At 33.8% G+C, this 16889-nt stretch overlaps 1 protein-coding gene across 2 annotated transcripts; it reads left to right on the top strand.

Moving 5' to 3' along the window:
• The first annotated feature begins 511 nt into the window (after positions 1-511).
• Positions 512-5184, top strand: LOC146912483 (uncharacterized). Of its 2 annotated transcripts, none has more exons than XM_085720648.1 (4): positions 512-586; positions 3568-3864; positions 4104-4307; positions 4625-5184. In XM_085720648.1, the coding sequence occupies exons 2-4, from the start codon at positions 3604-3606 to the stop codon at positions 4871-4873; spliced, it is 714 nt and encodes a 237-aa protein (XP_085576774.1). In that variant the 5' UTR covers positions 512-586; positions 3568-3603; the 3' UTR covers positions 4874-5184. The 2 variants fall into 2 exon arrangements, with proteins under 2 accessions (XP_085576774.1, XP_085576775.1); XM_085720649.1 differs by lacking the exon at positions 512-586 and adding an exon at positions 1102-1261.
• The last annotated feature ends 11705 nt before the right edge of the window (positions 5185-16889 follow it).

Genomic DNA, 16889 nt, shown 5'->3' with positions numbered 1-16889 from the left:
TTGGCACGGGTGGTTACACTAGTTTAAAGAAGTTTTGTCTTATCGCAAGTCATTTTCAAATTAGTCTATGACTCTATTAATATTTCAAATTAGTCCTTGTGTTTGTCAAAAGTTTCTCGATTAGGTCTCTGTCTTACTGTTTTTGTCGCATGATAAGGGACTTAATTGATAAATTTTTGACAAAGACAAAAACTAGTTTGAAATATTAATAGAGTGAGAGACTAATCTAGTTTGAAATATTAATAGAGTGAGAGACTAATCTAAAAGTGACTTACAAAGACAAAAACCAATTTAATGGTTTACTTGATTATTTATCATTTCGTCTATCAACTATCAATATATATAATATTTTTAAATTTTAGAGAAAAAATTTGTCGAAAAAAAAAAATTGTGGAAAAAAGAAAAGAAAAAATGGGTATGAATATTGAATAGGGACTAAAAAGTAATTAACGTTAACAACAATGTTCACATTGCACTTTCCTTTTATCTTCTTCTTGGTGATCAATAACACAAATTCTCTCAGCAAAAGAACCCTTTCTTTGTGTTCCGTTCCTCTTCTCTTCATTCTCTACGCTTCTTCATTTTCGTAAGTTCGTTTTCTCTGTTCTTAGGGTTTTGTGATCATTGCATATTTTTCTTTAATTTCAATTCAATATAATCATCTTAATTATCCATTCATTTTGTAATATTGACTATTGAGACGAGAAATTTACTTTGAAATTTATTCATGTTCATTTCTTTGAAATTTTTTTGTTATTGATGATGTATTGGGTTTATTTTTTGCCTCTGTTGGGTAGTAACATCATATGCTATTGGTTAGGAGAATTTGACAATACGCATGTTCATGTTACTGGAATTTTCTAGTTGTTGGTATATTAGGTTTGTGTTTTTGGGGTTTTTTTTTTTGCCTCTGTTGGACGGTAATTTGGTTGGTTAATTTAATTTAAGAATTTGAATTTCTCAACCATCCTATTACTAGGCAAAGTCGCAAATGTAAATAAAATTTTGCTCAAATCTTCCTGTTACGAATTATTGGTATTTGTCTATAATCACCATTCAACTGATTTAAGTAACCCGCATAAAGAAAGTGACATGATATAGGTGTGTAAGATAGAGTGGGTTAGATGAGTGACGAAAACGATATCGTTTTGATATAGGGTTTCTGTTTTGCGATCGAATCGAGTGGTACCAATCAAATCAATCAACGATTCTCTGTTCGTGCCACTGTCACTCCCAATTTCTCCAATTTTCCGCATAATCGGTACCTTCTACTTCTAAATTCCTATCCCCCTTTTGAACTGTTTTCTTTTGATTAGGGTTTCTAATTTTATTTCAAATTATATGACTTGGGATTATAATTTTGTGCTGTTTTTCAGTGACCCAGTTCATGTTTTACATTAAAAATTGTATTTTTAAGCATTATTTCTTATGATCTGAATGATTTCTTTAATGGGTGTTTTAGCTTTAGCTTGGTTTTGATAAGTTGATTTTGAAGATGAACTATTTGAATTGGGGGTATGGTAATAAAGTATTGAACTTTGATGTGATCTTTGAAGAAGGAAAAATCTGAAATCTGTGTTATTAAATGTGTTTATTAAATAAGTTTTTTTAGCTTGTTTTCAATTATATGATATGATTTTTACATTTTGATATGTGATGATCATTATGATTAGTTATATTGAAATGGTTGTAGTAGTTTGTTAGTCTACATCAGGGATCTTTCAAATTCTTGTTGTTCAGCTGGTACAAAAGTAGATAGCTGAAATTTATTTGATTGCTAAGTGGTGATTTGTGGTGTTAATATAGCTCTAAAGTTATGTAGATGAGTTAGTTGATACATAAATTTAGATGCAGAAATTATTTTCAATTTTTATGCATAAATTGAGATTGTTAAGTTCGTGTGATTTCTGTTAGTGCTTCTTGAGAAGTTCATCTTACTTGGGTCATATTTTTGTGCAAGTTCTGTGATTAGGTTCTGGATTCACTGTATTAGTGTATTACACACACACACGCACGCACATTGACACACACACACACACACACACACACATATATATATATATATATATATATATATATATATATATATACACTTTAATTGATCTCAACCATCGATTTGAGATCAGTTGCCTTATATTAGACCTTCACCAAATTATATTTAAATAATATTCATCATTGATTTGAGATCGGACGACTAAGATCATTAACTTTGTATCACAGTTACTACATGGAATCTGAATCTCTCTGATCATACCTCTATGTCTGAATGGAAAATAAATCCTTCATCCATTCCCTACCTTATTATTATTGATGTATAGCAACTTTCTCAAAAACAGTGTCTAGATAATGACAATGTCTTTGTTGTGTTTGATAAAATGTCTAAATGAAGAACATTGTTTTCTTTGTTTCGCTTAAGCTTGATTATGATTGCTTCTTTGTTTTCTTCTCCGTTTTCTTATTTGTATTGCTTAAAATGATTGAGATATTGATGAAGTTTGAAAATAACTTCTACGTTTTTTCTTGAAATGACAATGATATTGATGGAGTTTTATGATTGTCTCTCTTTTTTCTTTGTTTTGCTTGAAATGATAATGATATTGATGGAGTAAGAAAATAATTTTTATAATTTCTTTAGAGGAAGGATTATTTTTTGTTTTTACATTATTGGGTTTGTGATTGTGGGTTAAATTCTTTATAAAATGTAGTCCTATAATTGTTTGCTCCATAATAAGGGATTATATGCATGTAGGGTTCAATTATATGCATTTTTATTTTGTTAATTAATCATGTTGTTAGTCACGTGTGTGTTGTATTCAGAATAAATAGGAATAGGAAGGCAGAAAGGGTCATTTTGGCGTGACAGAACCAAGCTTTCGAAACTTTTTGTAGAATTGCCTTGTTCTTTCTTTCTGTTCAATGTGCAAGTGTGTTTGTGTGCGTTCTGCCTCTGTTTGAGAGTAATTCTCTAGAGTATTCAACAATTATTCAATTGTTATTCAGTTATACACTATTGGTACCAGTTCCTATCAGTTTATTCTTTGCTTGTCCATGAGCAGATATGTCCATTTTACGTAATGAAGTTTGAAAATAGGTTTAAGACTAGTTGTGCATGAAAGCAGTTTCAAAACTTGTGACTAATGCCAAACAAAGCGGTTTTGAGGGGAAAATCAGAAACAGTTTTGAAATCCAATTCATAGAATAGGTTTCAGTAAGGGTATTGTTTGATTTTTCATTACAACCAAACCATGCATGACCCTACTTTTTTGCTTGGAAGTTCTTGGAAAAATTACGTGCCTTTTACTGGTTTAGTTGATGTGGTGGTTGGAACTTCTTAGTTTTCTGATTGAATAAGTTGGCTTTTGTTGTTAATTACCAACAATGTTAACATTTTCCGTTTGAAAAAATATATATGGTACATATTATCTGTTTAATTGAGCCGTTCAGTTGCTTTGATTGATCTGCAAAACCTTAATTCGAGCTCTGATTTACGTTACGAAGTTTCCTCCTCTTTCAGTTTATATTTCTCTCTTAATAATTTGACTTAAAGCATACTTTGATGATGTGCAGGAGTGAAGTTTGTGGTGCCTGGTTTATCTAATAAAGATGAACGCCATCCAAATTGCTGCAAGTAATCCTGCAATTTATGTCAGGAAAAACTATCAGCCACACCATTTTCTTTCTACATCAAAGGGATTGTCAATGAATGCCAACCCTCTCTCTAGGACCTTCCTAATTCCAAGAGCAAAACTTTCATCTGGCTTATATTGTGTTAGGCAGAGCGCGACCACTGCCCCTGTTTTGAAATCTCAAAAACCTCGACATGTTTGTTTAGCTGGTGGAAAAGGAATGATGGACAACAGTGAGGTAATACACTTTCGTTTGAGTTATACTATGATTGTATTTTGCCTTTATCAGTTGTTATATATTATTGTTATAAATGCTTAATTTTTCTTTAGATGCTCTTTTAGAAAACATGTTAAGATTTCTTCATTAAAGCTACCTGTCGGCTTTTAGCCAAATTTGTGCTGCCTCGTTCTGGAATAGCATGGATGTCGTTAAACTATATTTGTAGATTGATATTTTGGTTTAACATTGATAATTAGGACTCCCAACGGAAATCTCTTGAGGAAGCTATGAAAAGTTTACAAGAAAAAATTCAAAAGGGAGAATACAGTGGGGGAAGTGGGTCCAAGCCACCAGGTGGACGGGGTCGCGGTGGCGGTGGTGGCAACTCTGATGGATCAGAGGAAGGGATGTCAGATGAGACCCTTCAAATCGTTTTCGCAACAATTGGCTTTATGTTTGTGGTACGCTCTCTTGAACTGTGTATTATTTAGTACCTAATTGCTTCCTTACTCACTTAATCTACTCATTAGTCATAAATCTTTATTCTCTTGTCAAAAAATAAGGAAAAACTTGAAGTGATCTAGCTAACATAACAATGTTTGTTTTCATGGTCACTAATGCATACATGATGGAAGATGAGTGCAAATATAAATTGCATTTACAATAAACATTCATATTCCAACGCTTGGTTATCTAGGATCACTTCAGAAATTATTATCAAGGTTGATAATGATCTATGTGTCATGTCTGATATGATCACATCCTACATTTTTTGCAGTACATTTACGTCATCAATGGCGTGGAACTTACAAAGCTAGCTAGGGACTTCATCAAGTATCTGCTTGGTGGAACTCAGAGTGTTCGATTAAAGCGGGCATCCTACAAATGTTCACGATTTTATAAGAAGATTACTGGGCAAAATGAAGTTGATGAGGATGGGTTGGAAAAAGCTCCATTACGATGGAACATCGCTGATTTTTATCGAGATGTCCTTAGGAATTACATGAAACCAAATTCAAATGAGTAAAAGACTAGGAGCAGCTCTAGATGCTCACATTTCTGAACCTGATGAATAGGTGCATTTGTAGTTTTGCTTATTTCAGGAACTTACTTTATTTTAATCAAATTTCAAATTTTCTTTTTAGATGGTTACGAAAATTTCTTTTCATGTGGTTACAAAATTTTCAATACAAACTTATATCCGGTACACGTTGAGCTTAAAAGTCAGAAGCCTTTGTTTGATGTAATTGGTGGCAATTACACCGATTTTTCTCGAGGTCAGTGTTAATTACACTGAATATTTGTTATTTGAGAAATTACCATGACATTCTTTACTCACTTTTTTCTTCCAAGTATCGTAAGTCGTAACGTATTGTTCAAGACATGAGATGTCTTTGTAACTTCATGTATGGATTTAATACTGTTTCTTTCGCATATACAAACCAGAGGCCAGAGTAAGAGCAAATGCAGGTGTAATGCATTAATATGATCAGTACTTCAGAAATGATTAACAAGGTCCATAATTAATGTATGTTCCATGTGTAATAAGATACCATCCTACTCTTTTGCAGTTTATTTTGGAGCTTACAAAGCTAGCTAGAAACTTGCCACAAAAGTTCTTCAGTGTTGTTCTGCCGTATTAAATCCTGCAAGTGAACACTGAAAAGTAAATGTTTTTGAGCTACTAATCACATTAGAAGCAAAAGCTTCAAAACTAGAACGGTTTAATTTCGATAAAGTGGAAGGAATGCTTATTTTGTCTATCAATTAGAATTTTGAATCATTAAAAGCGTTAAGACTTAATCATAAAGACTAAAGTCACACATGATTAGTTGTGATTTGCTGACAATGTAAATCTTTTTACACCGACAATGCATCAAAATTCAATGCAATTTAGAATTCACTGAGGTGGCAAAAATGAGTATTATATTTGGAAAATGTGAATCTTAACATGCACTTGTCTAAAACAACACCTATTTAGGCACACCTATACATAAAACTTTGGACACTAATTGTTACCTCTAATGCAGGAATCTCTACAGTTGCAGTTAATCCTGCCTTGAGAATGAGTTCTGAAAACCACCATTCAATTCTCAGTACCTGGGAAATCTCAAAATAATATCTCAAAGATATTATTATTTTCAAGCGGAAACGTGTAATGTAGGACTGAGCATGCTATCCGCACCCGCCCAAGAACCGAACAGACCGAATAACCATGGGTTTTACGGGGCGGGTTAGTATGGGCGTCGGGTGGAGAAAGAAGGAAAAGCGAGTCCATATGGTTTTAAACGGTCGGGCCCGGTTTTGAAAATCTGAAACCACGAATACCCACACCCGCCCGAAATATGTATTTTGTATATATATATATCTGATAAAAAATGAGCATGCAGTCAAAGCTTATCTTTTTAGTCTGTACTTTACAATGTCTAATAGTACAACTTGCAAAGACTTTATTTCAATTTTTCTATATACTTTTGCGAGTTCCTATATTCTTATCCTCTCCCAATGTCCCATCCAACTACAATAAGTAACCTGATAAATATAATATGAATTCCTCTAAAAAAAAATTAGTATAATATTAAATTAAATGCTTCACCTTATTTTAAATTTTACTACTAGTAAGTATCTCACAGCTTGTCTTCATGAAAAGAAGCCTCTCGCAAAAAGTTTTTTTTTCAGATCTTCACCAATTGTTTTTGGGTTATTTGTTGTCCTATTTGAATCTTCCCTTATTCCTTATTCTGAAGTTATGTCCATTTGTATTTATTTTCTTCTTACAAAGTTGTTTTCTAGTTTCTACACAGAAGGAGAGAAGAGAGATACGAAGGGGTTATATAGGTGTTCTGGGTTGAATACAATGATATGTGCCGACGCTGCTGGATTTGTGGTTGTTTCCGTTTGATCAAACCGACTTAACCCACCCGTGAAAACCGTCTCCGACGCAACCCGTCACCCGCTCAAACCGGTGCCTTCAGCGGTCGAGAATGGTTCCTATTTTTCCAACATCGGTTTCATCTGTTATGAAAATTTTCAAACCGAAACCGGGGATAACCGACCGATGCTTAATGTCATGTTATTCAAAAAATGCGTCTAGGAACATACCTGAAGAAAGAAGTCTCGAGTCAATTCAATCGTTAGATCCTTTATCCGAGTTTAAGTCTAGGATCTCCAATTCCTTAACAGTTAGAAGCCTTTGTTTGATGTAATTGGCGGCAATTACACCGATTTTTCTCGAGGTCGGTGTTACTAAATATTTGTTATTTGAAAAATTACCATGACATTCTTTACTTTTTTTCTTCCAAGTATCGTAACATATTGTTCAAGACATAAGATGTCTTTCTAACTTCATGTATGGATTTAATAATGTTTCTTTCGCATATACAAAACTAGAACGGTTTAATTTCAAATCACTGCAATTTTTCATTATTTATTTAACTCATGATCATAAGTACTTGAATAAGTACAAAGATAGGAGCTGTCCTATGATCAATTACCATGACTTTGGATCCCATGATAATTAAAAAAAAAAAAAAAATGCAAGAGACAGAAGCTATTTTAAAATTGGCTTAAATATGTAAACCGTCCCTGTAATTTGGGCGAGTTTTGATTTTCGTCCCTGTAAAAAAAAAAATTTAAAAACATCCCTGTAAAAAGTCCCTGGCCCCACTTTTTTGCTGACATGGGATGGTTTTGGCCACGTGGCAGTTGCTGACTGTGCAACTTTTGCCACGTGGCACTGTCGTGACAGTCCACGTCATTAAAAAATTTAATTTTTTTAAATTTCTGAAAATTATTTTTAAAAAATTTAAAAAAACTGAAAATAAATTTTTAAAAAATAAAAAATATAAAAAATTCCAATTTTTTTTTTTAAATGAAGAAAAAAATTGGAAAATACTTTTTCGAAAAAATGTAATATATAATTTTCAAATTAAAAAAAATTAATTTTCGAAAATTTAAATTTCACTTTTTTTTCAAAATTTTTAGTTTTAACAATTTTTTTCCAAAAAATTTTTCCAGATTTTTTTTCGAATTTGTATATGATTTTTAAATTTATTTTCAGATTTTTTTAATTTAAAAAAGAATTTTTGAAATTTTGGAAAAAAGAATTTTTTTAATTTATATATTCAGATTTTTTAAACGCATTATGATTTGTTATGAAAATATATAATCAGATTATTTTCACATAATTTTAAAAAATATATAATCAGATTTTTTCGGAATTAATATTATGTTTTTTAAAAAAAAATCATTTTTTTAATAATTTTTGAAATTATATATTCTGATTTTTAAAAATTATATAATTTTCCATTTTTTTCATATTTCAAAAAATTATATTTTTTTGAATTATATAATCGAAATTTTTTTTAAAATATTTTTAGGATTTTTTTTTATTTTTTAAAATTATTTTCAGATTTTTTAATTTAAAAAAACATTTTTCAGAATTTTTAAAATATTTTTTAAAATTTAATATTATGTGGCATGCGACGTCAGCGCCACGTGGCAAAAGTTGCACAGTCAGCAACTGCCACGCGGCCAAAACCATCCCACTTCAACGTTTGGGTGGGGCCAGGGACCTTTTTAAAACAAAAAAAATTTTACAAGGATGTTTTTAATATTTTTTTTTACAGGGACGAAAATCAAAACTCGCCCAAATTACAGGGACGGTTTGCATATTTAAGCCTTCAAAATTTTATGCTGATTTCTGTTGTGAAGGAATGTCAATTGGATTTTTATAGAAAAGAGTAAAGGGAAATGTCAATTTGTAAGATATCATGGTCATTCTCATAGCAGATTATAGGTATAATTGTCGAAGAAAACCTGAAATGACTACTCTTGAAAGTCATGAGTAGCGTGATGTCATGCTTTGAAATACTTACAGTTTTCTCAAAATGCCAAATCTTTCCTTTGAAAATATTTGGTCGAAAATGACATTTTTGGGGGGCAATTTATTAGCTGGTATTTTCACCAGCCTCATTTAATGCGGTCAACATTAGTTGACTTTTACTCTTGCAGGAATCAAAGTATTTTCTTCAATCAAAGGAGTTTCGACGAGATGCTGGACTCAGCATTGAAAAGTCTCGAAGCATTGAAGTTTGACAAGATACGGAGGAAGAGGCGAACTCGACGAAGTCAAGCAACTGCCTTTGAAGCGGGAAGATTCGAACTTCAAAAGAGAAGTGGTTTCCTCAAGGGAGAACGTGGGAGACAAGCGGTTGCCTACATGGAAAGAGTGCAGATCGTGGAATTAGTTTCTTTCCACTTATTTCCTATGTATAAATAGTAGTTTTCCATAGGGAAAACGAGTCGCAAATCACCTATACAGAATTCTAAAACAATCGAAGTACCGACGCGAGATAAAAGAGTCATAAAGAATGTATGTAAAGGATTTGTCAAACCACCTTTATTTTTAATGCACTTGCATTTGTATTTTTTCTTTTCTTTAAGTTTCTGCAATTTAAACTTAATGCACCTTTATTGCTTTAAAACCCGTCGAAAGACGTCATACGGTCTCGTCCCGTTCGTTAAGCAACCTACGAACTCAATGAACGCACAAGAACATAATTCGCAACATGTCTTAGGACACGCTGCTGCTCATCATCACCCACCTCCTCCTGAGCCTCAACATCATCCTCCATATGATGCTCGATCTCCATCTCCATATGAGGCTGAGGCTCGTACTGTAGCTCAGACTGAGGCTCGCCATTAGCACCAGCATGACGTGCCATTCGCCTGCCACCCCCACGCCTGGGCACTCCACCCTCCGCCTGCAATCTCTCCAAACGCTCTCTCCTAACATATGCATGCATTGCTTCTCCATCACCCCTGGTGCGCTCAACATGTTCCATACATGTAACATGCATTAAAGGGTAACACACAATCAATAGAAAATACACAAAACTGAAGAAAAAAATTCTATTAGTATAGTTCCGATTTTAAAATCCAAACTGCAACAATCCAGTTTGGATTATATAATCCAAACTGGGTTTCGAATTATATAATTCGAAGGCCATTTTTGAAAATAACATAGGGCGACCGAGAACCTCATAGGATGGAAAAAATAATAGTCATAAAGTAAATGTTAGCAGATTTTTGTTCAAAAAATTTTACAAGAAGAATATTTACCGTTAATGAGTCAAATTACATTGTTGAATGAACTTGAGTCATTATCAACAAAAGAAGGAAAGAAAACATAAATGATTTATGCGTAAGAAATATGAGATGTGGACATTTAGATACTAGCTAGGAAATAAGAAGAAATTGACCAACCGAACCTTAACCAAAGGATTATAATGACCAACCAAACCCTCAAAATGAGCCTAATTACACAAAACCAAGACACTTGCTCTCTTTCTCTTTAAATACTTCCTCATTCCTCCCAATTTTATGTTAGTCGGTTAGAAAATTTTATATAGAAATTTGTGATGCGTTTTCTTCCTCTCCTTTCTCTCTCTCTTCCTTGGCCAAGTTAATGTGTGTCACTGAAGAATTTCAATATTATGTTGGGACCAAAATGTGATATTTACTTAAAAAACAGTAGATAGTAGATGTTTTATGTTTATGTCTAAGCTCTTTATTTATATTCAAGCTCTTTTTTTGTGTTCAAATACTTGCTTATATTCCAAGCAATTTAATTTGTTTTCATGTTCCATATGTATATTCAAGAATTTTATTTATGGTCAAAGTTTTATATTTATGTTCAAGCATTTTATTTAGGCTCAAGCATTATATTTATGTTCAAGTTTATGTTAAATTCATGATCAAAAGTTATGTCAGAAGGTTAATCCTTGAATTTAAGTCTCTATCTTGTGTTTAATTTTCAAATTCTATGTTTGAAGGTTCAAAATTTATGTTCCAAATTAATTTTGGGACCAAGATGTGATCCTTACTTTTAAGATGAGTTTTTGATTTTTTGTCTTGGCCGTGAGCTCATTTTAAAATGGGAGCCAAACATTTTCGCACAAACAAAATTAAACAAAAAAAAAGATTAGAATACTATTATACACACCTCTAATATGCTTGTTGAAGCTTATATATTGCCGGGATAAGGTCGATTTAGTCCACCACACCTTGGATCATTATCCCTTAATTTACACACCTTCTTGAACTACCATCACCCTGATTGCAGCCTAAATCATTTGGTGGAGGATGGTCTGATGATTTGAATGGATTTTTTAGGTGATTGAAACGGTTCACTTCTAAGAATATATCCAAATCGAGCCATTCAACTTCAAACGTTTTAGTGTGCAATCTATGTGATGGTAAAATGAAAAGCATTTTTTTTTATCATACGCAAATTCACACATGTTAAAAAATTCAAAATAGTCATTTAGTATTGAAACTTGTGCATTTTGCATTAAATATATAATTTTATAATAAATAATTGATATTTTTCAATAATAAATTACTATTTTTAGTTGTTTTAACATGTGCAATATTACACATGATATGATATGACATGCTTGCAAGACTAAACCTAGCATCTAATCACTTAATAGGCGGGACAATAGGGAAATACTTCAGTGCCATAACAAATGGTGCCATTGTGCCATAGAACCAATCACATTCTGCCACATATCCAAATTTTTTAAGGACAATATAAGTGGACTATATCTGAGATATTATCATTGACTCACTTTTTTAGATGAAAATTTAATATTAGTTTGAAACTTTTAGTTTTTTAACAAATACGTGTGATATTTCATTGTATTCAATAATGTTTAACTTGCCTAATATATGTTTGGTTAAGTCTAATATATTTAAAATCAAATTGATTGTATTCAAATTTACTAAAAGCGCAAAGAAGTTAAGATTTTTATAAATTAAGTTATGGTTAATTTGTGCATAACTAAGCACAGTGACGAATTCAAAATTTTTGAATAGTGGGGGCACCATACATAAAATTGTCTTTTACGATTTTCTATATTTTGGAAATTTTGAATGATTTCTCATTTTAAATATAAATAAAAATATATTTCTCTATATAAATAAACAATCATTTAATTTGTCATCTTCCACTCGATTTCGCATCCGATTCTTGATAATATGAATATTATCAAGAAAGGATTTGAGATATATGACGATGGATGTATGCCAAGAGAGAAATATAATTTGTGATAAGTGTTGGCCATGTAGTCAAAATGTCAACCATTTGGTAAATTATTATAATACTAAAAAAAGTGTTTCTAGATTTTTTGTGCAACACATGTCAACACATGAAGTAACATATATCCGTCCATGATTAAGCAGAGCATTTGTTGACATATTTAAGGTGAAAATAGCCTAAATAATGTCAAGGAGGTGAAACTAATATCTCAAATTTCAAACACCACAATAATATAAACTAGTTTCACGTTAAGAATTTTTTTTGGGATGAGTAGCTTAATTGGTTGAGACAATCCAATAAGGTTGTTCAAAGTCTACCTAAAACGGCTACATCTTATGCTAGTTTCTGTCTTTTTTCATTAATATACATGATTATATCCAAAATATTATTTTAAATGAAATGAGATAGTTTTGTTTTTGTCAAAATAAATAAATAATCACATGTAAAATGTAGCGGAAAAATATGTAAATAAAATGTAGCGGAAATATGTAAAAGGACTCTAACGTGTTAAAATACCAAAATACATCACAGAAAATATAAAAACAAACATTAGATAAAAGATAAAAATGAAAGTTACATTTTATCATTTTAAATACATGTCTAGCAAAGTTATGTATCTATTTCTTTGTTCTAACACAAAAGGGAAAAGATTGTATGATAGAGATCATTTCAGAAATAGCAAAATATTTCAGAAATATTTGTTATTTGAAAAATTACAATGACATTCTTTACTAACTTTTTTCTTCCATGTATCGTGTCGTATTGTTCAAGACATAAGATGCCTTTGTAACTTCATGTAAGGATTTAATACTGTTTCTTTTGCATATACAAATCAGAGTCCAGAATAAGAGATAATGCATGCAATTTTTCATGTAATGCATTAATATGATCATCCTAAAACATAATATGACTATCCCCCTTTATATTTGTGTTGATTGCATCTCAAATCACTGCAATTTTTCATTATTTATTTAACTCATGATCATAAGTACTGACATAAGTACAAAGACAGGAGCTGTCCTATGAGTAGTTACCATGAATTTGTTGGATCCCATGATAAAAAAGAAAGAAGCAAGTGACAGAAGCTATTTCAAAATTTTATGCTGATTTCTGTTGTGAAGGAATGTCAATTGTATTTTTTATAGAAAAGAGTAAAGGGAAATGTCAATTTGTAAGATATCAAGTCATTCTCATAGCAGATTATTGGTATAATTGTCGAAGAAAGCATGAAAAAAAATGTCACAGCAGAACTCAACCAATTTGAGGTTCTAAATTAAACTAGTCAAAAACCAGATAAAAAACTTGTGTTTTGGCATTGTATTTATCGTTATAAACTTGACCAATCTGAGATTTTTCTCAAAATTCAACAGGGCAAAGGCAAATTGCTACTTATCAACGACATATTTTGATAAATACTAAACAGAATATCTTACCAACATATTGTGGTAACATTTGTTATTTAAAGATGACAGCACAAAGGATGACTTTAAGGACCTAGTTTCCCTGCAGTAGGGATAACTATGTATTGATTTATAACTGTTGTTTTGGCTTCAAATTTGTTGTTTTGAGAAACAGAGAAATCGTGACACGATTTCATAAACGTGTCACGATTTTGGCTATGCCGAAAGCATGTTTTGCTGGTGTATAATCGTGGCACGATTTTGGGAAAACGTGACACGATTTTCGGCTTGCTGGGCACGTTTTCAGGATAAGGTTGGTCGTACCTTGGGTCGTACGTATCAAACGTGTCACGATTTGGACAAACGTGACACGATTTTGACAGCTGAAGACTGCTATATAAGTGTTTCTTTGCAGATTTTGAAAGAGAGCTTGAAAAGAGAGAAACTTGGATTACAAAGGAGGTAACTTTAGGGTTGAGTGTCTTTGTAGTGAGGATCTCTTGGGTTGGGAAACATTGTAAACACCTTGGGTAGTGAGATCTCACCATTGGAAGGATCAAAAGCTTCCTTTCGTGTTTTCTCTTAGGATTCATTGTGAGTGTGGGTGACATGAAAATGGGTAGAAATTAAGTCTTGTTCTTTTGTGAGCTTTTAAGCTAATTTCTTGTAACCCATTTGTATCACTTTCATCTTAGTGGATTGGAGGGCTGCTCTCTCCCCCCAGAGTAGGTCATATTGGACCGAACTGGGTTACCATCTTGGTGTGTTTGTTCCTTTCTTTCATTGCTTATCTTTATTGCTTTGATTATGCTTGTGGTGTTACTCTACACTTAGATTAAGATCTGTTTTTGTTGTTGTTGCTTGGAGACACTTTATCTATTGATTACCACTTCCTTTGCTCCACACATCTTTGTTATTCATTGGTGTGATTTTGTCCGAATTCACAACAATTGGCGCCCACCGTGGGGCATAGGCGTGAATTGGTAAAGTTGGTATCATGGGTTCAAAGTGGGACATCGAGAAGTTCACCGGAAGTAATGATTTCGGGTTGTGGAAGCTTAAGATGCAAGCGGTTTTGACACAACAAAAGTGTGTAGAAGCATTGAAGGGTGAAGCGGCGATGCCGGCACATTTGACACAAGCGGAGAAGCGTGAGATGATAGACAAGGCAAAGAGTGTCATTGTTTTATGTCTCGGAGATAAGGTTTTAAGGGATGTCGCGAGGGAGGCTACCGCGGCGTCGATGTGGGCTAAGTTGGAGTCATTTTACATGACGAAATCGTTGGCTCATAGGCAACTCTTGAAACAACAACTCTATTCATTTAGGATGGTGGAGTCTAAAACAATCTCGGAGCAATTGGCGGAATTTAACAAAATTCTTGATGATTTGGCCAACATTGAAGTTAATATGGAAGATGAGGATAAGGCTTTGTTGTTACTTTGTTCATTACCAAAGTCTTTTGAGCATTTCAAGGATACCATCCTTTATGGTAAGGAGGGCACCACTACTTTGGAGGAGGTCCAATCGGCTTTGAGAACCAAGGAATTGACCAAGTTCAAGGACTTGAAGGTTGATGATGGTGGTGAAGGCTTGAATGTTACAAGAGGGAGAAGTGAGCAAAGAGGAAAAGGCAAGGGGAAGTCGAGGTCCAAGTCTAAGTCCAAGGGCTTTGACAAATCAAAGTATAAATGCTTTCTTTGTCATAAGCAAGGTCACTACAAGAAGGATTGCCCGGATAAAGGAGGCAATGGTAGTTCTTCCGTTCAAGTTGCGGTGGCGTCCGATGAAGATGGTTATGAGAGTGCGGGTGCACTAGTGGTCACAAGTTGGGAACCGGAGAAGAGTTGGGTTTTGGACTCGGGATGCTCTTATCACATGTGTCCTAGGAAGGAATATTTTGAGACTTTGGCTCTAAAAGAAGGAGGAGTTGTTCGACTCGGAAATAACAAAGTGTGCAAAGTCCAAGGCATGGGCATCGTTCGTCTAAAGATGTTTGATGGCCATGAATTCCTTTTAAAGGATGTGAGGTTTGTTCCCGAACTTAAGCGAAATTTAATTTCCCTTAGCATGTTTGATAGTCTAGGTTATAGCACTAGAATTGAGCATGGGGTTTGTAAAATTTCGCATGGTGCATTGATTACGGTTAAAGGGTCTAAAATGAATGGTTTATACATTTTAGATGGTTCCATAGTAATTGGTAATGCATCGGTAGCTAGTGTAGTACCTCATAATAATTCCGAATTGTGGCATTTGAGATTGGGGCATGTTAGTGAAAGAGGTTTAGTTGAACTAGCTAAACAAGGTTTGCTAGGAAAAGATAAATTGGACAAGCTAGAATTTTGTGAGCATTGCATACTAGGCAAGCAACATAGAGTGAAGTTTGGTAGTGGTATGCATCATTCTAGTAGACCTTTTGAGTATGTGCATTCGGACCTTTGGGGTCCTTCCAAGACTCTTACTCATGGAGGGGGTTCCTATTTTCTTTCCATCATTGATGATTATTCTAGGAGAGTGTGGGTCTTTGTTTTGAAAAACAAAAGTGACACATTTGAGAAGTTTAAGGAATGGCACACTCTCATAGAAAATCAAATGGGAACTAAACTAAAAGGTTTGAGAACTGACAATGGCCTGGAGTTTGTTTCAGAGCAATTTAATGAGTTTTGCAGGTTAAAAGGAATCAAGAGGCATAGAACCGTACCGAGAACACCGCAACAAAATGGTCTTGCTGAACGGATGAAGAGGACCCTTTTGGAGCGGGTGAGGTGCATGCTTCTAGGATCTGGGTTACCTAAGAGTTTCTGGGGTGAAGCAGTGACAACTGCTGCTTATTTGATCAATAGATGTCCATCAACGGGAATAGACTTCAAGACACCTATGGAGGTATGGAGTGGGAAACCGGCAGATTACTCCTCTTTGAAGGTTTTCGGAGCTTTGGCATATGCGCATATCAAGCAAGACAAGCTTGAGCCTAGAGCTTTGAAATGTGTCTTCATTGGTTATCCGGAAGGTGTGAAGGGTTACAAGTTGTGGAAATTGGACTCTAGTGGAGGATCAAAAGTCTTGATTAGTAGGGATGTTACCTTTGATGAGACCCGCATGGGGATGAAGTGTAAAGACCTAGAGACTTTAGAACCGGAAACAATGGTGGAGGAAACTCAGTTTGAGGTGGAGCTTCCAAATGAAGAGAAAGACGATGTGGAAGATGAAGCTTCAACATCGGATACAAATGGAACTCAACCGGTAGTGGATCCCGATTATCTTTTGGCTAGAGATAGAGAGAGGAGGATCATTACGGCACCTAGAAGATATGGTTTTGCGGACTTGGTGTGTTTTGCTCTAAATGCGGCTGAAGATGTGCAAGACTCGGAGCCTAGAAACTTCAAGGAGGCATTTGAGAGCAAAGAAAGCAAGTATTGGTTGAAGGCGGTGAATGAAGAGATGGATTCATTGGAAAAGAACCAAACTTGGAAACTTGTGAAGCTACCTAAACACCAAAGGGTAGTTGGATGCAAGTGGATCTTCAAGAAAAAGGAAGGTA

Source organism: Medicago sativa, chromosome 6, assembly GCF_051527215.1.
Source record: "Medicago sativa cultivar Bolivia chromosome 6, Bolivia_mono, whole genome shotgun sequence".
Taxonomy (NCBI): Eukaryota; Viridiplantae; Streptophyta; class Magnoliopsida; order Fabales; family Fabaceae; genus Medicago; species Medicago sativa.
This window is presented reverse-complemented; position numbering and strand designations above follow the sequence as displayed.